At 33.2% G+C, this 19,170-nt stretch overlaps 2 protein-coding genes across 2 annotated transcripts; both read left to right on the top strand.

Annotated features, from left to right (window-relative positions):
- The first annotated feature begins 1,767 nt into the window (after positions 1-1,767).
- On the top strand, positions 1,768-7,268 carry LOC130816916 (NAC domain-containing protein 78-like). The gene is made up of 6 exons (XM_057682880.1): positions 1,768-2,127; positions 2,383-2,660; positions 2,770-2,958; positions 5,637-6,092; positions 6,193-6,316; positions 6,443-7,268. Exons 1-6 carry the CDS (start codon positions 1,956-1,958, stop codon positions 6,850-6,852), a joined length of 1,629 nt encoding a protein of 542 aa, XP_057538863.1. The 5' UTR covers positions 1,768-1,955; the 3' UTR covers positions 6,853-7,268.
- A 4,832-nt stretch (positions 7,269-12,100) lies between these two features.
- LOC130816900 (ras-related protein RABF1) lies at positions 12,101-18,613 on the top strand. The gene is made up of 8 exons (XM_057682879.1): positions 12,101-12,256; positions 12,351-12,427; positions 12,510-12,593; positions 12,849-12,943; positions 13,028-13,133; positions 15,394-15,483; positions 15,586-15,672; positions 18,260-18,613. Exons 1-8 carry the CDS (start codon positions 12,232-12,234, stop codon positions 18,296-18,298), a joined length of 603 nt encoding a protein of 200 aa, XP_057538862.1. The 5' UTR covers positions 12,101-12,231; the 3' UTR covers positions 18,299-18,613.
- The last annotated feature ends 557 nt before the right edge of the window (positions 18,614-19,170 follow it).

The following is a 19,170-nucleotide window of genomic DNA, read 5'->3' as shown; positions in this document are numbered from 1 at the left end:
TCTAGAACTTGTTTTAGGTGTTTGTGATGCAACATTTTATTTTGTAGATTCATGTGCTTTCATATGCATGTAATGCATATATGAAAGGGATAATTACATGTCTTTCTTTATTGATAGAGGTATGTAATGGGCATAAAGGCAATGGATAATTTTTATTTATTATATTAAGAGATAAATTGTTTGCGATTTTTTAAAATGAGTCCTTAAAGACAAAATATGTTGTAATATTATATTACTTCAAATAAAAAAGGATTTATAAATAAATCACTAAAAAAAGTGTAGCTCAAACTCAAAGCTAAATAACACTATTTAATATTAAGACCCTTTATTTTTAAGAGGACCTAGACGATTGGCTATCTCAAATAGCCTAAAAAATAAAAACCTACCCTTGGAGAGAGTATAAAATATCAAGTGCTCTATTTACTTTGTTTTTCAATAAATTCATATCCTATGTGAAAAAAATCTTTAAAACTTAACCTTTTAAGGTGGGAAATTTAGATTATTTTAGCATTACCTTAAACAAAAAATGACTTTTTTTGGGAATGGCACATTAGAATTCATGAAAAAATAAAAGAATATCCATTGGGAAGTTGGGCAACCACAGCTTGAGAATTGAGATCCCTTTGAACGGCCTTCATAATGCATTCATGTAAAGGAGAGTGGACACGTACACATAACACATGCTTCACCAAAAAGTTAAATGCGTCCTCCCTCGATTTTACGTATGAAGTAATTTGTATTTTGATCCGTTTTATTGATTTTGTATTATTTTTATTTTAATATATAATATTATTATTTTTAATTTATTTATTTATTGTGTTTTTTAAAGTTTTTAAATAACTCTCATTTTATTTATTTATAGTAATACTCAATTGTTTAATTTTTGTATTATTTATTATAAATGGGACAAAATAAAAAGGACTAAAGGACTAAGAAGGGATAAGATGATTCTAGAATGAGAAATTTGAAAATGATGTGAACATAAATCATTTCTTTATTGCATAGTAAATACTTCTCTACCAAGCAAAGAATCCGGTGATAAATTTAGTAGGAAAAGTTATATTTAAAAACATTTAATTTTGGGAGTTAGATCGTAATTTTGAGGATATTTTATTTTTAAAATACATATGTCCTTTCTCTTTTAAATTACTTTTTTGGCATTAAATATATTGCACTATTTATTTATTATTTTTAATTTGTGATATTTTTACTTTATAAGTTAGAATATAATCAAACGAGATCTTATTTGATTCGTTCCAATGAAAAAATTATTAATTTTAAATTTTTATAATTTTTATCATATATACTTAAAAATAGTAAAGATTGAATTAGTCTGGTGAACAGCGTAAAAAAGCAAACGTTGCAAGTATTTTAGGATGGAGCAATTATATATATTAGGAGTATAGTAAAAACAAACATGACATGATTATATTGGTTCATAAATATTTTTCTTTTATTTTTATTAGAATTATAAAATAATACTAAAGCTAAGATTTTTAAAATAAATTGCCTTCAAAAATTAACATATTTAAATAATATTTTAAAGTTAATTTTTTTTGATTATAGAGTAGAAAGAAAAATACTATAGTTATTTAGTTGAGATTGGATACCATGACTTCGATGATTTCATTTATTTACGTAAAGACTTTAAACAAAAAATAATAATATTTACTCCGACTATGACAAAATATTTAATGAATTTGAATGTTAACAAATTTGAGATTTTTCATATTTAAAAAAGAAAAAACAAAAGTTGAGATTTATTATTTATTTATCCAACACTTAGGATTTTGGACGACCAACTTCTGCAGACGCCAGTCGGCATGAAATGAATGTTTGAAAATTCTTGCAATTCCAAGTAAACCGAAAAACCCCTAATTCCAAATCAATTTTAATTGTTCTTCTTTGTTTCTTCGATTCAAAATCCGATTTGAATTCATTGAAATTGTGGCGTGATGGTTCAAAATTTCTCAAAATCAACATCTTTAGCACCAGGTTTTCGATTTCATCCCACCGATGAAGAGCTTGTTTGGTACTATTTAAAGCGTAAGGTTTCCGGCAAGCCTTTCCGTGTTGATGCTATTTCTGAAATCGATATTTACAAAGTTGAACCTTCTGATCTTCCAGGTATTGTGTTGCCTTTCTAAAGACTGATCATTATTTGATTTTTTCTTTATCATGCTCAGAGTTTTCAGTTGAAGTTTTTGTTTTTCATATTTTAATGGAAATTAGGCTTTTAGTAGTAACTTGTTAGAAGGATAGCCAAATTTTTGACTTTTTGTAGTACTTTTGTACATGATTGCAGCTGCAAGGAGAAACTGTTTGGTTTTGATTGAAATCTTTAAATATTATGTGGTTGGATTGAATGATTGATTTATTTAGGTTTATCAAAGCTGAAAACTAGAGACCAAGAGTGGTATTTTTTCAGCGCCCTGGATAGGAAATATGGAAATGGCTCAAGAACTAACCGAGCAACAAATGAGGGATACTGGAAAACAACTGGGAAGGATAGGCCAGTTTACCATAGGTCTCAGGTTGTTGGGATGAAAAAGACTCTCGTCTACCATAAAGGTCGAGCTCCACGTGGTGAGCGGAGCAATTGGGTGATGCATGAATACAAACTCAATGATGATGTGCTGGGAGATGCAGGTTTTTCTCCGGTGAGAATATGTATTTGTTTTGATTTGATTTAGGTGTATATTCTTAGTGAAACACTATGGGGGTATAAAGGTTATGCTGTTACTGAAATGATGTCTGCCACTGTGGTAGGATGGATTTGTTTTGTGTAGAGTGTTTCAGAAAAGTGGGACAGGGCCAAAGAATGGAGAGCAATATGGAGCACCACTGGTGGAGGAGGAGTGGGAAGATTCCGAAGAAGTTGTGGTGCCCAGTGAGGTGTCTTTTGAAGATCCATATGTTGATGATGATGCATACATTGAACAAAACGATTTGAATCAGGTTTGCTTCTCATATCCTAGTTGGTCTTTTGTGCATTATCAGTGAAGTAGACTAGAGTTTTTTCAGGAAGAAATGTTGTTACGGTACATTGCAAGATTTGGGGCTTAAGGTATGGGACTAAATTCCCTCAAGTCATGTCATATGGAGGTTGATGCTTGAATTGCACATCATTACATCAATGTTGGGATTTATATAGGATAAGGGGCTCTCCTCCCCTTAAGCTAGCTTTTGGGGTATCACTCCAATTGTCCTCTGACATATTAAAATGCTAATGGCCTAAGGCTAAAACAAGAAATAGATATCTTTTTGTAGTCTATGCCCAGTTGGATCTTATCTTTACTATGAATGGATTTCTACTGTGGTAAAGAAAAAGAGGTATGAAAATCATCGAGGATATTTTTTCTGAATATCTCATCCATTATGATTAAAGAAATACTACACTATGTTATCAATAATCAATTGAATCCTTTATCGTTTACTGATTTCTAGAGTACTCTTAAGTTGTTTATATTAATTGTCAATACTAATCTTCCATTGTTCAAAATCTTAAGAATCTATATTGGGCAAACATAACATAGGACTTCATGTAAATACGACAAACATGACATGGGGAAACACATCTAGTATAAACATGGAAATCTTAATAAGTGAAGTATATATTAAGATTCGATTACTGCTATTATTAGTTGCAAGTGAAACTACTGTGTAACCTTTGATTGTGCTAATGAAATGGTGACAATGCAAAACAACCGTGTGACCTTCTAATGTGCCGATGAAAAAGACGCAGATTTTGTTGCAATTGCGGTTATGGTTGCGATGTCACTAACGCAACACCTTGGCTCATTTCGCGTCATCATCGTGATGTAAATTTTGAACTAGAAAAATACTCATTCTATATAATAGTTTAAGTTTTCTAAAACACAGATTTAGATTGAAGCTTATATAACTTTTAGATTCTAATAAATATCTAAAAAGATTATAATTGCTAATATATATTACTAACTTATTTTGGTTGTTAGTCCATGATTATTATGTAACATGGTTTCACCAGATGGCAAGCTTAAATCCTTTATAAACTGACCTTTATTAAACAGAATGACATCATTTTTATTCTATGAATGGCTGTAGAACTTGATGTTAAAGTTTAATTATTTCCTCTAAAAAATAAGTTACTTTTACAAATTTTTATTTTAATATTGAATAATTTAAGTTTTATTATTTACTCCCTCTGTTGTTTTTTGTTCTTCTCGTTTTCTTTTTGCACATTTTTCAAGAAAATTTCAAACCTCGATATCTCTAAATATGCATAATAAAAAATTTTAAAAATACATAAGAAAAAGTATTCATTAAAACGAATCTAACAAGTTCTCACATGGATATATTTTATCTTTTAAATATGTGCCTAAAACATTAATAAATTTTTCTCTCCTTAAGGTGGAATATTCCAAATAGGAAGAACATTAGAGAACGGAGGGAGTACAATCTTTGCACTATAATTAATATTTCCTAAAATTGTATTCCCCGATAATCGTAACGGAAAAACAAGATTGCATTGTATCGTATCAGTTGCGCTGTTAAGGTTTTTAAATTTAGCGAACTGATAGTACCTGCATCATAAAAGGAGTTAAAAAATCGCGTTTTAGGCTGCTTTAAGGGATATTGGTTGGTGACCTATGTTACTCGGACTCTTCATTTTGCTTCACGTATCCATGTCCGATCCTTGATTCTCAGACATTGGTATGACACTTCGACACTTCATTTTAGGCGTAAAATTGAATATTTAGACGTATCCGACACTTGGACACGTACCAGTACCTAACATCAGTACCCGAGTCCAAGTAACATAGTTGGTGACAACCGCAACACCTCCATTAATGCATTACCGTATTATCGGAATCGTGACCATTTCTGGATTTTTGCATTGCCTATAGTCCCTGTCAATTCTCATAGGATACTTTCAACTCATCTTAAGATAGTTCTTTTCTCTAAAATTTAGACATCAAGCATTGCCCTATGACATACTTGATTTTCTTTATTTTTAAACAGAAATGTGGTGACATTTATTTATATGTTGTGCAAACAAAACCTATGGTGGGCTAGTGGGTATATCCATTCCTTATATAGCCAAAAATTTATAGTTTTTTTATTTTAGATTATAAATTATGTTAAATTGACTCATTAAATCATTTACAATTCTTACATATGTGAAGTCGCACTCAATACATCTTATTCCATAAACCCTTGCCTTATTGGGTGCCACTTAATCGCATTGGGGTAGTTATTTTTTGGTGGGCTAATGGGGTATTGAGTGACCGTATGGAATAAAATTGATGTCATTATTACATAATGAACTTTTTATAATGGGTTGAGTTTGCCGTTGTGCAAAGGCATGTTACGTAACTAGTGAGTTAATAATCATTATAAGTTGTTCTAACATATTAGTAAATATAATCTTTATTTACTATATATTAGGCTCTAAAAGGTCTATCATTCAAGTTAACAACTGATAATTTGCAATTACTGCGGAACGAGTCGTTGCACCGCAAGGTGCCCATCTATGATATTGCGACCGTGCCGCAATTGCAACGAAGTCTGCGACTTTTTATATGAGTAATAATCATGGAACTTGTAACTGCTTGCTTCTTGCACATTTTTGTTTGACATATGATTACTGCCAGGTCTCCCTACTCTCGGAAAATGTTCCTTTACCTGTCAGCTTTGATCATGCTGACATCAACAACTGTCTTGAAGGTTCCCAGCATATGCCTACAAATGATCTACAGTCTGTAGAAGAATTTGAAGACAAGTATAGCTTGGAGGCTTTGGATGATCAGAAGTTTTATGTTGATATGCATGATGGAAGCAATGCATTTGTTGTGAAGAATGAGCACATGGTTCAACCAAATGACTCGAGTAATGAGGATCCTGTCAATTTGCATACCCTTGATGAGCTGCTCTTTGATGCTACAAATGCAGACTCAGATAATGGACTATACTTTGATACTAATCTTCCTGATTTTGACTTATTTGAATCAAATTTTGATAATTCAGATTTTGATATTGCACCTTATCTGAATGATTCTCTTTTTGGAGTCATGGATGATAAGGTTGATGAAGTTTTCTTTACCAAGCAGGTTGCAATTATTTTCAGATTTGCTTAAATTTACTCTTAGATTACCAGTTTCAACCTTTAATAGATATATCATTATTAATATTAATATTAATATTCTACAGGATTTGATTGATGAAACCTCGCAAATGTCTGCAATTCAGAAACCACCTGTAATTGGTGATGATGGTAGTACATCCTCATCCTGTCGATTCATGGACGTTTCAAAGGTTAAGCCGTCTAAGAATGGTATGTATGCCTGGATCTTACTGCACATAACCCAATTTTACTATTTGATTTTTGCATTTTAGTAATATTTCTGCTCCTCTCCTTCAGATTCTTTTGCTCGAAATTTCTATATTTTTTTTTTTGCAGATATGCAAACTCCTTGTCTCTCTCAAGCAAACTGTTTCTTGAAGGACATCCCAGCTCCTTCTGCATTTGCTTCAGAGTTGCCATCCAAGGACGTGACTGCACGTCTGAATGCCGCTGTGCATTCTTCGAGCTCTGTTCATTTACCTGTCGGTATGATCAGAATCTGGGACATGCCTTCAGGGGTCAACGGAAGTGGAGTGCAGTTGTCATTCGATAAAACTGGTTCCCTCAATGTTCTCCTTTCTTTCGATCTTCCTCACTCTATTTATCCTCTGGGACTGGAGTCGTTGACTGGTATGTTAAGCAAGATGTCCGCAGCTGCTTCTCGGAGATGGCTATGTTTTACCTTCTTTCTAGTCTTTCTTTTTGGCTTGAGCAGCAAAATTGGGACATACATCTATGCAAAGTGACTTGATTATTTGCAATGAACCAAAGGAGATATAACGGTATATGTGAAGTATATGCTCGTTACAAAGTCCCGTTACATACCCAAGGATTTATGTACTAATTGCATCAATGTAGACTAAGGATTGCTACTTGGTTGGATTGTTTAGACATTCTTCTCGTATCGTCCAGTCACTAGTCGTGATGGTGGAAGAAATTGGGTGGTAATTTGCTGTTTCATTCAGCAATTGTTACGGTATCCCCAGGAACATGTCTAGTGAGCCTGCAATGCTGTTATTCTATTATTATGTGATATCAGTCTTAGTATCTAACAATACAGATAGCTCGAGCAGGAACTATATATTTTCTAACTTGAAGTCTCCTTTGTGTTTTGATTTCTGTTTAGCCAATTAATGTTGCATGCCAAAATTGTTTATGAGAATCCTTTTGTGCACTGTCGGTCAAAAGCTCTACAGGATAAAGGTCAAGTTTCAGATTCCGTTAAGCGGTAGTATTTAACAATCACAAAGACAAACCTCGTGTAAGATAATTTTTGACATAAAATTCAATTTGTTAGGTAGTTTTTCATAAAAGTGTGCCCCATTGAGTTTGATACTAAAGGTAATATTTAACCTTTTAATATATTATTTTTAGTAGTAAATCTAAAAGGACAAAGGAATAACTTTTTAAAAAATTATTTTCTATTCTAAAGTATTTCTAGTTTGTTTGTTTTGGTTGTATGGAATAAAATGAAGGATGTGGAAGGGAAAGAATTTGGAGGATGAAGTATTTTTTGTTTCGATAACAAAATGTGAAAAGGGCTATACAATCTGGAGAGCCTTATTTATAGATTTGGCTTTTATCCTCTAACGGCTATACAATCAAGAAAAGGGCGCCTAAATTCTAACGGTCATAACAGACGTCTTAAAATAGAACGTGCTAGTTCTTCTGTCAGAATTTGGGAACACCAAGTTGTTCCTTATTATTATGTATGCGTATTTGGGAACACCAAGTTGTTCCTTATTATTTGGGAACACCGAGCTGTTCCTTATTCTTCCTTTTCCATTGGACTATGTATGCTTTCCTCAAGGCTGGAGCATGTATGTTCATAGTATTGAGTAATTGTTCCTTAGCTTCATTTGCTTGGGCTGGGCTGGGTTCAGTCCTCTGTTCCCTAATACTTAAGTCTTCATTGTTCCCAACATCATCCTTGTGCTGATCATATGCAGAAGGTGTACTTGTTCCATTCCCTCCTCCTTCTTCAGTTCGAATTGTCCCCAATTCAGAATCAGTATAGTATGCGCAGATCCCCTATGTTGAATATGGGAGAGACTCCATGTCGATCAGGAAGACCTACTTTGAACACATTATCTCCATATTTCTCAGTAATCTGGAATGGTCCATCAGCTCGTGGCATTAGTTTTTTTCCTCTACTTTGGGAACCTTTCCTTCCTCAAATGGATCCATACCCAGTCCCCAATCTGAAATTTTGGTGTAGCTGTGTTGTGCTTATTTTTCTTTTGTTGATACTTTGCAGTAGCTTCCTCTATATTCCTCTGTGTTTGCTTATGAATGTGCATCATATTTTCAGCGTGTTGCTTAGCATCCCCATGTGTCCTGTAATGTAAAGGAAGATCAATTAGTGAAGCAGGTACTATGGGATTCATTCCATACACACATTCAAAAGAGGAGATCTTAGTATCTACCTTACTATCCTCCTGCTTTACTTCCTTACTAAACAAGAGAAAGGCTTATCCTTCTCCCCTGATCTCCTTAATACTCACCTTTCTGTTTATCAAGGACACACTACCTACAGGTCTTTGTGGAGGTAAAATGCCTACTGACTTTTGTGAAGGTGAAGTGAAGTCACTGCCTGCTGGTTCTTGTGGAGGCAAGTTTCTGTGAGGTGGCAGGGGCATAAGGTCCTTAAGTTTTCCCTCATGTCTCAGGCTATAAACATTAGTGTAGCCATCATGTAAGGTCCTTCTGTCATGCTGCCAGGGTCTGCCTAAGAGCACATGACAGGCAGTCATGTCTAACACATCACGAAGCACTTTATCCTTGAATGTTCCTATAGCAAACTGAATCAAGCATCTCTTCTTCACGTAACCACTAGCTTTGCTATCCAACCACTTTAGTTTATAAAGGTGTGGATGTGGTTTAGTGTCTAAGTCCAAGGTTTGAACTAGATCCTTACTAACACAATTAGTTTCACTCCCCCATCTATGATTAAATCACAAATTTTGCTCTTGATTTTGCATTTGGTTTGGAATATGTTTTCTCTTTGATCATTTGGTTTGATCCTTGGGGTAGCATGGAAGTTCCTTCTAATCAACAAATTTTGCATATCTGGTTCAGGGTAGACTTCCTCTCTGTCCCCTTCTTCCTCACTGTCCTCAGTACCCTCAAAAGTCTCCAAGACTCCTTCATCATTCACAAAGTATGAGCCATCAGGATCTTCCTTAGATGTTGAAGGCCAAACTACCTCTTCCCTACCGTTCCTGCTAACCAACATGGCCCTAGGTCTACCTACTTCTCTGATCTCTACCCACTCCTGCACAATGAAGGCTCTAGCATTGGGACACTCATTCTTACTGTGACCATGTCCATGACATTTAAAGCAAACAACCCCCTTCAAGTCCCTGGGGTTTCTGTCCTTAGTGATATCAGTCATTGGTGGAATCCTATCTGGTGCAATGGTCTGAGTCACAGTGGGTGTTGGTGTTGCAGCATTTTTTGGGTTATAATTCCTTACTAGTCTGCTATATGTGCTGCCTATGCTTGGTTTCTTCTTGGAGTACTTCTCTAAGGTAAGAGCATTGCTACAAGCTAGGCTAAAGGTAAGATTTGGGGTCAACTCTAACTTTCTCCTCAAATCTTCCCTTAGACCACCTATGAATTTCCCAACCTTCATCTCCTCAGTTTCATTAGTGTCACAAACAACAGACAACCGCTCCCATTCTTGAATATACTCTGACACAGTCCTATTCTTTTGTCTCAATGTTCCCCATTGTATACATAGTTGTTGCCTATAATTGCGTGGAACATACTTCCTCCTTAAGTGTTTCCTTAACTTTTTCCATGTACTGATTCTGCACTCCTTCTTTGCTTCCGCACTCCATCTAACCATACTGCAGCAAGCTTGGTCAGTTTAATCTTAGCTAGTTTAAACTGTTGTTCAGGTGTGGTTTCCTTAAAGTCAAAATACCTTTCCATGTTAGCCTCCCAATCTAAATACACCTCTGGGTCTGGGGAGTGTCCATCAAAGTTTGGTAAATCAATTTTCAAGGTTTTATCCTCACTGGTTCTATGGTGTTGAAGGTACTGTTGTGGTCTTTCCCCTGGATTTCCCATATTGTTGGCCACTGTCAAGGCTAATTGTTGTACTATATTGGTAAGAGTCTCTAATTTTTCATCCACATTCATCTTTTTCAAAGATTCACACACAAACAACACACGGATTTGAAAACAATCAAACAAGAACCTGCAAGAAAATTTCCAATAGCTAACTCCCAGCACACAACAATGAATATATAGATACCAAACCTTAATTTCACAGAACAATCTTCAAGAATCAGATTGTATATACCAAATTTTTCAAAAGGAAACGTAAAGTTTAGAAATTTGTAAGCAAATGCTGTTAAATTCCTATTAGTGATCACAATCAAAACAATCAAGAATTGAATGATATAAGTCAATTTATGCGAAAACTCAATAATTCGATCACCAGACAACAATTTGATACGCATGCAATGATATTAGAATTAGATTTCAGAAATCCTTTTCCACAATCAAATTCATATAATGATAAATCAAATACTACAACCCTTAACACATAAATTAATAACAAGGAAGAATTGAATTTATACCTGTGATCGCCAATTGAAACAAAATGCGTACAATACCTGATTTTCTGATTACTTTTCTCAGGAAACGCAAAATTGCCTATTACCTTGCTTCCCTTGTATCCTATCTTCGTGTCCTTTATCAGAACACGACTCTGATACCAAGTTGGACCAAGTTTGCAGCGGAAGATGTCGTTTATTACCATTATTCTCACGAACACTGTACAGGCGATCAAGACAAGAAGGTTTCTTGATCAATTGGTTTGATTTCTAAGTAATCTTGATTGACTACTTATCCTGGAAGAAGACATTGATTCCCCTAAGGAATGCAAGGCCTTAATCCTCACAATTCTCTCAATGATCAACGTGATATTTACAATTCTCTAAGGTAATGATATTTACAATTCTTAGGGTTGTACATAAAAATTAACAAAATTTTTTATTATCAATAATTTTAACTTTTTAGGAGAATCTAATCTAGAAATTGAAAAAAAAATTAATATTTTAAATAGTTATTTTAACTTTTCAAGAAAGAATAAATGGTAAACTAATAAAGTATAACTAAATTCTTATGTTTTCAAAACAAAAATAATTTAGAATCATTCTTTCTTATATATCATTTTCCTATCTTTATATTAAAAAGTCCAATTCTAACCTTGAAAAAGATGAATATAAAAGTTGATGAGGTATATGATAAGAAAAAGTGGGAGCAAAATATACATTTGCATAATTATTTTTTGCGAAAAATAATAATATAGCAAGTAATTTAAAACAAATTAAAAAGAAAAATATAATAAGTATAATGAAACAAAGAAGATATCTACTATTTTTTTATTTGTAATATAATACTTATGTGAAAAATGAATATTACTATTGACTTTTCGTCGATTATAGGTTAGGTTGAACCGCTAAAGAAAGGAAAAAACTAGATTAGAATTGAACCCATGATCTTATTCTTATCTAAGAAAACTATATCACAAGGATAAATTGGGCAAAAAGTAAATTAAACTAAGATTTTATTTAGTTCAACTGATTGTATCTAATTTAACTAATTTTTATTGATTGAAAATTAATTTTACTAATTGTAATTGATTTTTAATGATTGATACTGATTTTAACCATTAAAATTGATTTTTACCAATCATAACTAATTTTTAATTATAAATTATAATTGAGTTTTACTAATTAAAACAAATTTTATTGATTGAAACTTATATTTAATACTGCAATGAATTTTTATTGATTCCAACTTATTTTTTCCGATCAAAATTAATTTTTATTGAATAAATTTTTGTTAGTGATTACTTATTAGAAAAGGCAAATTAAACATGAAAAGTATATCATCAAATATATATATATATATATATATATATATATATATATATATATATATATATATATATATATATATATAAAATTTGATCTTGCATTATTTTTGGAAAAAGTACAAGATAGTGGACCGACCAAGTCCTCGATTACGGGACTTCCATTTCTGCAACTCATTCCATCAAAAATCCCAAACCACTTCCTCTGTAATCGTCGGTAGATCTTCGTCTGCCAATGGGTTGCTCTTCCTCAGTACCTGGTACTTCTTCTCTCATTCTCCTTTTTTCTGTTAAATTCATTCTAGGGTTCATATTACTTGATCTGATTGATTCAGCTTCTCAATTTGGTGGCAGATAGAACTACTAGAGGACGGATTGGTCTTAATCCTGGCACTGAGCCTGCATCTGATGCCAAAAACTTAAAAGTTAAGGTATTTCTTCAGCGAATCAATGTTTTTCGTCGTTTATATTTCTTTTTTTTTTTGTTGAATTTGATTGAATTGAGGTTTTCAGCTTGTGCTTCTTGGAGATTCTGGTGTTGGAAAAAGCTGTATTGTTCTTCGTTTTGTGCGTGGTCAGTTTGATCCTACTTCCAAGGTTGGAGTATTGATCTTTTCAAAATTTTTCAACAACTTATTTGATTGTGATCGGGAGGTTGTGAGCATGTTGAACACGTTCCACCGCACAGTCCCTGGAAAATTGGAAGCCTTAATATCAAATTTTAAAGATACAAAATTATTAGAAAAATATCATAATTTTTGAAATTACACAAGACCTTCATAGAACTTTTCAATTTTTGCTCTCCCCGATTGTGATTTGTGATTTGTAATTTAAATTGATTGAAACTTTTAGGTGACTGTTGGAGCATCTTTTCTCTCTCAAACAATAGCATTACAGGATTCAACTACTGTTAAATTTGAAATATGGGATACTGCTGGTCAAGAGAGGTACTGAAGTTTTCTATTTATTTGAATCTTTGTTTTTGCTTGGTTTATTCTGCTATTACTTCAATTTAATGGTGGTGTTGATAGGTATGCTGCGCTTGCTCCCCTTTATTATCGAGGAGCTGCAGTTGCAGTTATTGTATATGATATAACAAGTCCTGAATCTTTTACAAAAGCGCAATATTGGGTAAAGGTGCGCCTTTATTCCTTCCTTTTTGGACTAATTCTTTTAATCAATGCATGAATTTTGCTTCATTTTGTTATTAGGCTGTATCTTGGGTGAGGAATTAAAAATTGGAAGTCGTCTGGCCATGTTTAGATTTCTAGTAATTGTGTGTTTTTAGTGGCTTTGGTAATTACCTATTTGGGGGTTGTAAAGTGCAATAGTAGTATGGCATTCTGAACTGTGAAGAAATGTTAGTTTGGAATGAGGAAATTCAACCATTAGGTTTTATATTTTGTCTTCCATTCCTGAGATAACATTGAGACAAATTATAAGAATGTATATTTTGCTGCCCATAGCATAGATTTGGGTATATAGAGTATTATAAAGATTTAGCATAGCAATCCAGAGGGCATCATCATATTGGATTTCATATGCGTAAGCATCACTAAAACTTAGTACTCGGGACTCAAGAAAAAGTTGCTTTTGAGCTATCCTGTACCGTTTGAAGTATTATTACTCATTTGACCTTTGCAAAAGTATTGCAAGCATGAAGATCTATTCTTACTAAATGACATTTCATTTTCTTGCCATTAGTTCGCCTTGGCTCAAGGAATATTATCTCCGGGTCTAAATTTTGGTTCACACTTCATCCGTATCCAAAAATAAAGCATTCATTGATAAGATAATCCAAATTTGGTTTATAATGGATCATTTTGTGCACGAAAATGGTCTAAGAGTAAGTTCACACTATGAACTTATGAAAAAAGTTGGCCAAAAGCCAAAAACACTAATTTGGACATGTTTTGGTTGGTCAAAAGCACAAAGTCAAACCTGCTGAATATTTAGAATTCATGCAATAAAGTTTTCCTATCTTGTAATCATGTAAGGGGTTGAAAAATCATCAAATATAAGAATGAATAAGCAAATTGTTGAAAAGGCACATTCAATCAATATCATTAATTATAGTAATAGGAGTCGGCAGACTCTTCATTTCAGCTACTCTTTGTTTCAGCACCCGTTGTTAGCTAATGTATCTGTCCTAATGTTTTAGCTTTGCTATATTTCTCTTAATAGATAGGTTAGAGTGGAGGAATATCAACAAGTGAGTTTATTAATCCAAATCAGTTCTCCATTGTGGAATTGTTTTTAGTGAAAGCATACGTGACAATGTTCCTCTGACAATACATCTTGGTGTTTGTTGTTCTGATTATTAAGAGATTAATCTACTTGAGTTTTTATCAATCTAGATCTTTTCTTAGATATGACTTTGTGTTTGCCTAAAAAATAGTTTTCTTGTCTAAATCATTCCAAATTAACCTAATACACTTCCAAGTCTCACACCAATCTTTTTCATACTTGATCTTTATCCTGATTCATCTTTTTAACATTAGAGGCCTGAAAATTCAGATTAGTTCAGGATGATGCTTCAAGTCTATCTTGAACTTGATTTTCTCCAGCTTAGATGCCCGAGACAAACGTATAATGTGTTCTTCAAATTCTCTTCACGTGGCTAAGGTTACACTTTTGCTTCCTAAGTGGATATTCTTTGTGATTGTAAGGCTGAGGGAACTACTCGTCATAAGAAATAAGTTTGTGCTGCTTATGATATTCATGCTTCACATGTTTCTTATTTATTTTATTTGCTCCTAGAAATCTCATACATCGATTGTTTTAGGAACGTGAGAGATCAAGATGTCTGTGGTTATTTATACCTAAGAACTTAAGAGCGTTACTAGTGAGGATTTTCATAATACTCCTTGAAAAAAGTATTATCAGAACTGAGAAGCAGGTACAGGGACAGTTCACTGAAATTCTTATTCCTCATGCAGTATATGTGAATACCCACAGATTGCGATTTTTATTTATTAGGTGTTGGACATTTTTTGGTCCTTGAATTTTAGAGGCTCAAAAGCTTCTTGTGTTCTTTTCTTAGTTGTGGCCTGTGGGTTCCTATGTTATTCATCATACCGGAATTCGGAACTAGTTCTTGGCATGGATTTTTTTTACACTGGCATCTTTGGTAACTTCAACCATTATAAATTTCCAGTACCTCTGTTTGTGTACATGAATATTTTATAGTCCATCACCCCAGGAATTGCAAAAATTTGGAGCTGTGTGATCTTGCATCAAATAATCAATACGATACAATTTTTTTGAATGTTATATGCATTGGAATTGGTTTCTTGACATGGATTTTTTTAAATATTCACCCCTTCATGACTTCAACCAGTACATATTGCTAGTACCTTTGTTTGTATACATGGTGATTTCTCATCCATCACCACAGGAATTGCAAAAGCATGGGAGTCCTGACATAGTCATGGCTTTGGTTGGAAACAAAGCTGATCTTCATGAACGCAGAGATGTACCTACGCAGGTGAGATTTTTAATACATGACATATACAATGCATTTTGTAATTATAATTTTTAATTTTTATATATATGTATATATTAAATGGATTTTCTACAATGATTTTAGGAGGGGATTGAATATGCAGAAAAGAATGGAATGTTTTTTATTGAGACCTCCGCAAAGACTGCTGATAACATAAATCAATTGTTTGAGGTACATATTTCAACATGATTCTTTATCTTAATAGTTTTTATTCAGTTAATATCTTATTGTAAAGGTACAGTGTTGAGGTACTAAAGCTCTGGAGAAGGGAGAATAGAATTGTATTCTCTGTCCTGTTATGACTTATGACAGAGTATTCCTTTTGATTGGATACATATATGTATGCATGCACACACTCTATGTTTATGTGTCTATTCTAATTTTTTGTTGCTGCACTGCTCATTTCCATGCAATCTAATGCTTTATTTTAAGCCTGCAGATCTAAAGATTTCAGAAAGTTGATATGTCCACGTTTAGATTAGTATGGTTTCATTCTCGCATGTACTTGCAAAACACCCTCAAACAAATGATAAACAAGTTCGTCTATAGTTTTAGAGCTTGCACTCATGCAATGTGGTGCAACACAACTAAAATGGTTACCTTTATTCCAAATTATGGGGTTGGGTACATGAACCAAATTAAACATGTTGCTTTAAATTTTATTCAACTCTTAACACTATATTTACATGAACTAAAAAGTCAATCTAAATGGTCATCCAAATATATTTTCCTCTTTGTTTCATTCTTATTTGCAATTACATGTCCTAGATTGCAGTCCCTCACATCATTCTTTGGCCTACATCATCCTTTTCCAAGATCTCCAAAATTTTAGCTTTCCATCTTTCTAAATGTGCTGGTTGTCTTTGCACATGACCATACAAACGTTAGTGGTTCTCTTTTATTGTCTTTTCAACTCCAAGATTCTTTCTTATGTCCTGATTCGAATGCTTTCCTTAAGTTTATGTCCACTCATGTATGTTAGCATCCATGTCTCAAATAACTACATCCTAGTACAATCGTTTTTAAAAACTCAACACTCACAACCATATAGAATGTTTGTCAAATGGATGTCTGCTAGATTTTCCCTATAATTACCCAATAAAGGTACATATAAAGATAAGGATGAGAAGGTTTTTCAATGTGGCTTATTGAGTCGAAGATCTGCCAGCTATTTGAATATTTAGCTAATTAATGCTTTTGATTGGACTTTGAAACTCAAATTATCGAGAGAAATTGCTGAACATTTCAAGAATACTAGATAATAACGCTCGTATGTTTGCATTTGGGTTGCTTTTGAGCTTGGCTTTTACTGACACCAAGGCCAAACCAACATTTTAACCCATATAGTCCAGTGCAGGCGTGATTTTTGTCAAGTCGAGCAGAATCTTCAACTTAACTTTAGTGGTTAACCTCTTAGTACACATCTCTCCGTTCTACCCTCACTAAACCTTATACTTTACATATAGATCAAATATCTTCGTTCTCGTGAAAATTTATCCATGGTACTTTTAACATTCACTTAAATGGAGTCCTTTTGTATCTAACTTCACTACACCTTTGCGCTAGTCATCAATTCCAAAACAACATTCTACAATCTATGTTTTTTTTAGATTTGCTATGGCTTAGTTTAAATCCTTTTAATATGCCAAGAAAATTATTTGCCATGTAGAATTTGCTATACGGGTATTTTTTTATTTCAGGGTATAGAACTATACAATGCCAAATCCTTAAGCCCGACTTCATCAACTAAAATAAATCAATGGAAGAGATCTCCAATAACAAAGATTATAATTTGTTTGACCCTATTTAAGTCTAATCTACAACTAAAAAATCAATTCCAATGATAACCACATATATTCTCCTTCATTCATTCCACTTTATTTTCATGTACTCTTGTAAATTCTAATTGTTCATGTCATTCTTCACACACGAACTCATCTTCGGCCTGCTTCTTTATAGTCCAAGCTCCACAACTTTTTGGTATTCCATTTTTCTAACTAGTGCATTTTTCGGTCTTTGCATGTTCTCTCATTTTATGTTCAATATCTGCAACTTTAAGACCCTTTCTTAGGTCTTTAATTTGATTTTCTCTTTAGCGTATGTTTATTTATCCATCTTGACATATACTTGTCAGGTACTCTTATTTTCCTACTATGATCACTTCTGAAAGCTTAACGATCTAACCCACATAATAGTGTTGGTACAAAGTAACTCTTAGAATTCTCCTTTTATCTTTTGTGATATGGGACGTGATTTTCCATTTGAGCCACCCCCATTAAATCATATGAGTTGCATCATATGATTGATACCTTTCTTGTGAGAATAGTATCCAAGACATTTTAAGCACTCACTTGAAAATTGCTCGTTCCTATCTAACTTTACAACACCTCCGCTATGATCATGAGTTCTTAAAAGCGTACAATGCTAAAACTGGAATTCTGGCTCAAAGTAACGCTTTAGTTAACCAGATTTCCCACGCTAGTCACCTTTTTTATTTTCCTAATATGCTGTCTTCGGCTGAATGGTATTTGAATATTTGTTTTTTGAGGATCAGTAAGCTAATAGAACCGCTGACATTGTGTTAAAATTTTGATTTTCGAATATCTCCTATGTGGCTGTGGAGTGGAAATTTCAAAAACGACTCTAAAATTAGGAATTTTGTTTTTTTGAGCACTACTCTAAAATACATTTATATCTTGTATGTGTGACTTTGAGATTTAAGTCGACCGACTTATGTGGTTGTGCACTTTTGCTGCAGGAAATTGCCAAACGACTACCCCGGCCTGATTCGTCATAATAAGTGGAGCTCCCTTCCTGCAAACTGTTAAATTTCAGAATGCCACCCTGTATAAAGGTCAATTCTAGCTTGTTTCTAGTTTAAATGTATGTTTAAGTTGCTTTTGGTATAATTTACTATTGGGATAATGATTTATGTACCCAAAAGCGATTGCTAACACGTTTTCATTATTTGATATTCATGTTTATTAAGGTCATGATTAAGTAAGGTTTTCTCTTAGTCTCGTGTATATCGGATGAAAATCTGTTCTGTTCCACGTTGGTTCAGCTGAAATGGTGATTTATTAAAGACTGTATTATGTATCGCTTAACTGTATTTTTGGAGTTGGGTGCTTATTATTATTTTATTCCAGTAAGGCAATAATTGAGGTATAACTCATGGCAAATTAAATTTATGACTGAATTCCATTTTCGTTCTCATATGGTTGCTGTTAAAACTCTATATTATTCTGTCCCTTTGATCTAGTATCAAAGAAAATAAGGTATTTTTGAGAAAATGTGATTATTTAGTAATAAATAAATTGTGTGGATCAAATTAAAAGAAAGTTAGAATGTGAGATTGGAGCTATAGTTAGATTGGAGCAAACTCAATCGCACAACTATTGTATAATGAACAACAAAAGTCTTGTAGTCATGGGGAATCTCAGATCGATTAGTTGTCAGTCTAAATTATAACTCAGACTATTTAATTGAAAATTCTATTAATATTGAATTGGTAATATATAATACAAATAGAAATAAGCATTTGATATATCTTTATATATAAATATATATATTAATATTTTGGATTAACCTCTACTTGTAACAAAAACTAAAAAATCGGGCAATTTGGCCAAACAATTCAACCCAAACATTCGGGATCACATTACACCG

Source organism: Amaranthus tricolor, chromosome 1 (assembly GCF_026212465.1).
Source record: "Amaranthus tricolor cultivar Red isolate AtriRed21 chromosome 1, ASM2621246v1, whole genome shotgun sequence".
NCBI classification, from domain to species: domain Eukaryota; kingdom Viridiplantae; phylum Streptophyta; class Magnoliopsida; order Caryophyllales; family Amaranthaceae; genus Amaranthus; species Amaranthus tricolor.
The sequence above is the reverse complement of the archived record's forward strand: the minus strand, read 5'-3'. Positions and strand labels throughout refer to the sequence as shown.

What these genes read in the sequence shown, in the direction of transcription:
- LOC130816916 (XM_057682880.1), top strand. Translation starts at nt 1,956, where the DNA reads ATGGTTCAAAATTTCTCAAAATCAACATCTTTAGCACCAGGTTTTCGA. An exon ending in AACAAAACGATTTGAATCAG is followed by an intron (nt 2,959 to 5,636) that starts GTTTGCTTCTCA and finishes GATTACTGCCAG; the next exon opens with GTCTCCCTACTCTCGGAAAA. An exon ending in AAGTTTTCTTTACCAAGCAG is followed by an intron (nt 6,093 to 6,192) that starts GTTGCAATTATT and finishes AATATTCTACAG; the next exon opens with GATTTGATTGATGAAACCTC.
- LOC130816900 (XM_057682879.1), top strand. Translation starts at nt 12,232, where the DNA reads ATGGGTTGCTCTTCCTCAGTACCTG. An exon ending in TTGCTCTTCCTCAGTACCTG is followed by an intron (nt 12,257 to 12,350) that starts GTACTTCTTCTC and finishes ATTTGGTGGCAG; the next exon opens with ATAGAACTACTAGAGGACGG. An exon ending in ACATAAATCAATTGTTTGAG is followed by an intron (nt 15,673 to 18,259) that starts GTACATATTTCA and finishes CTTTTGCTGCAG; the next exon opens with GAAATTGCCAAACGACTACC.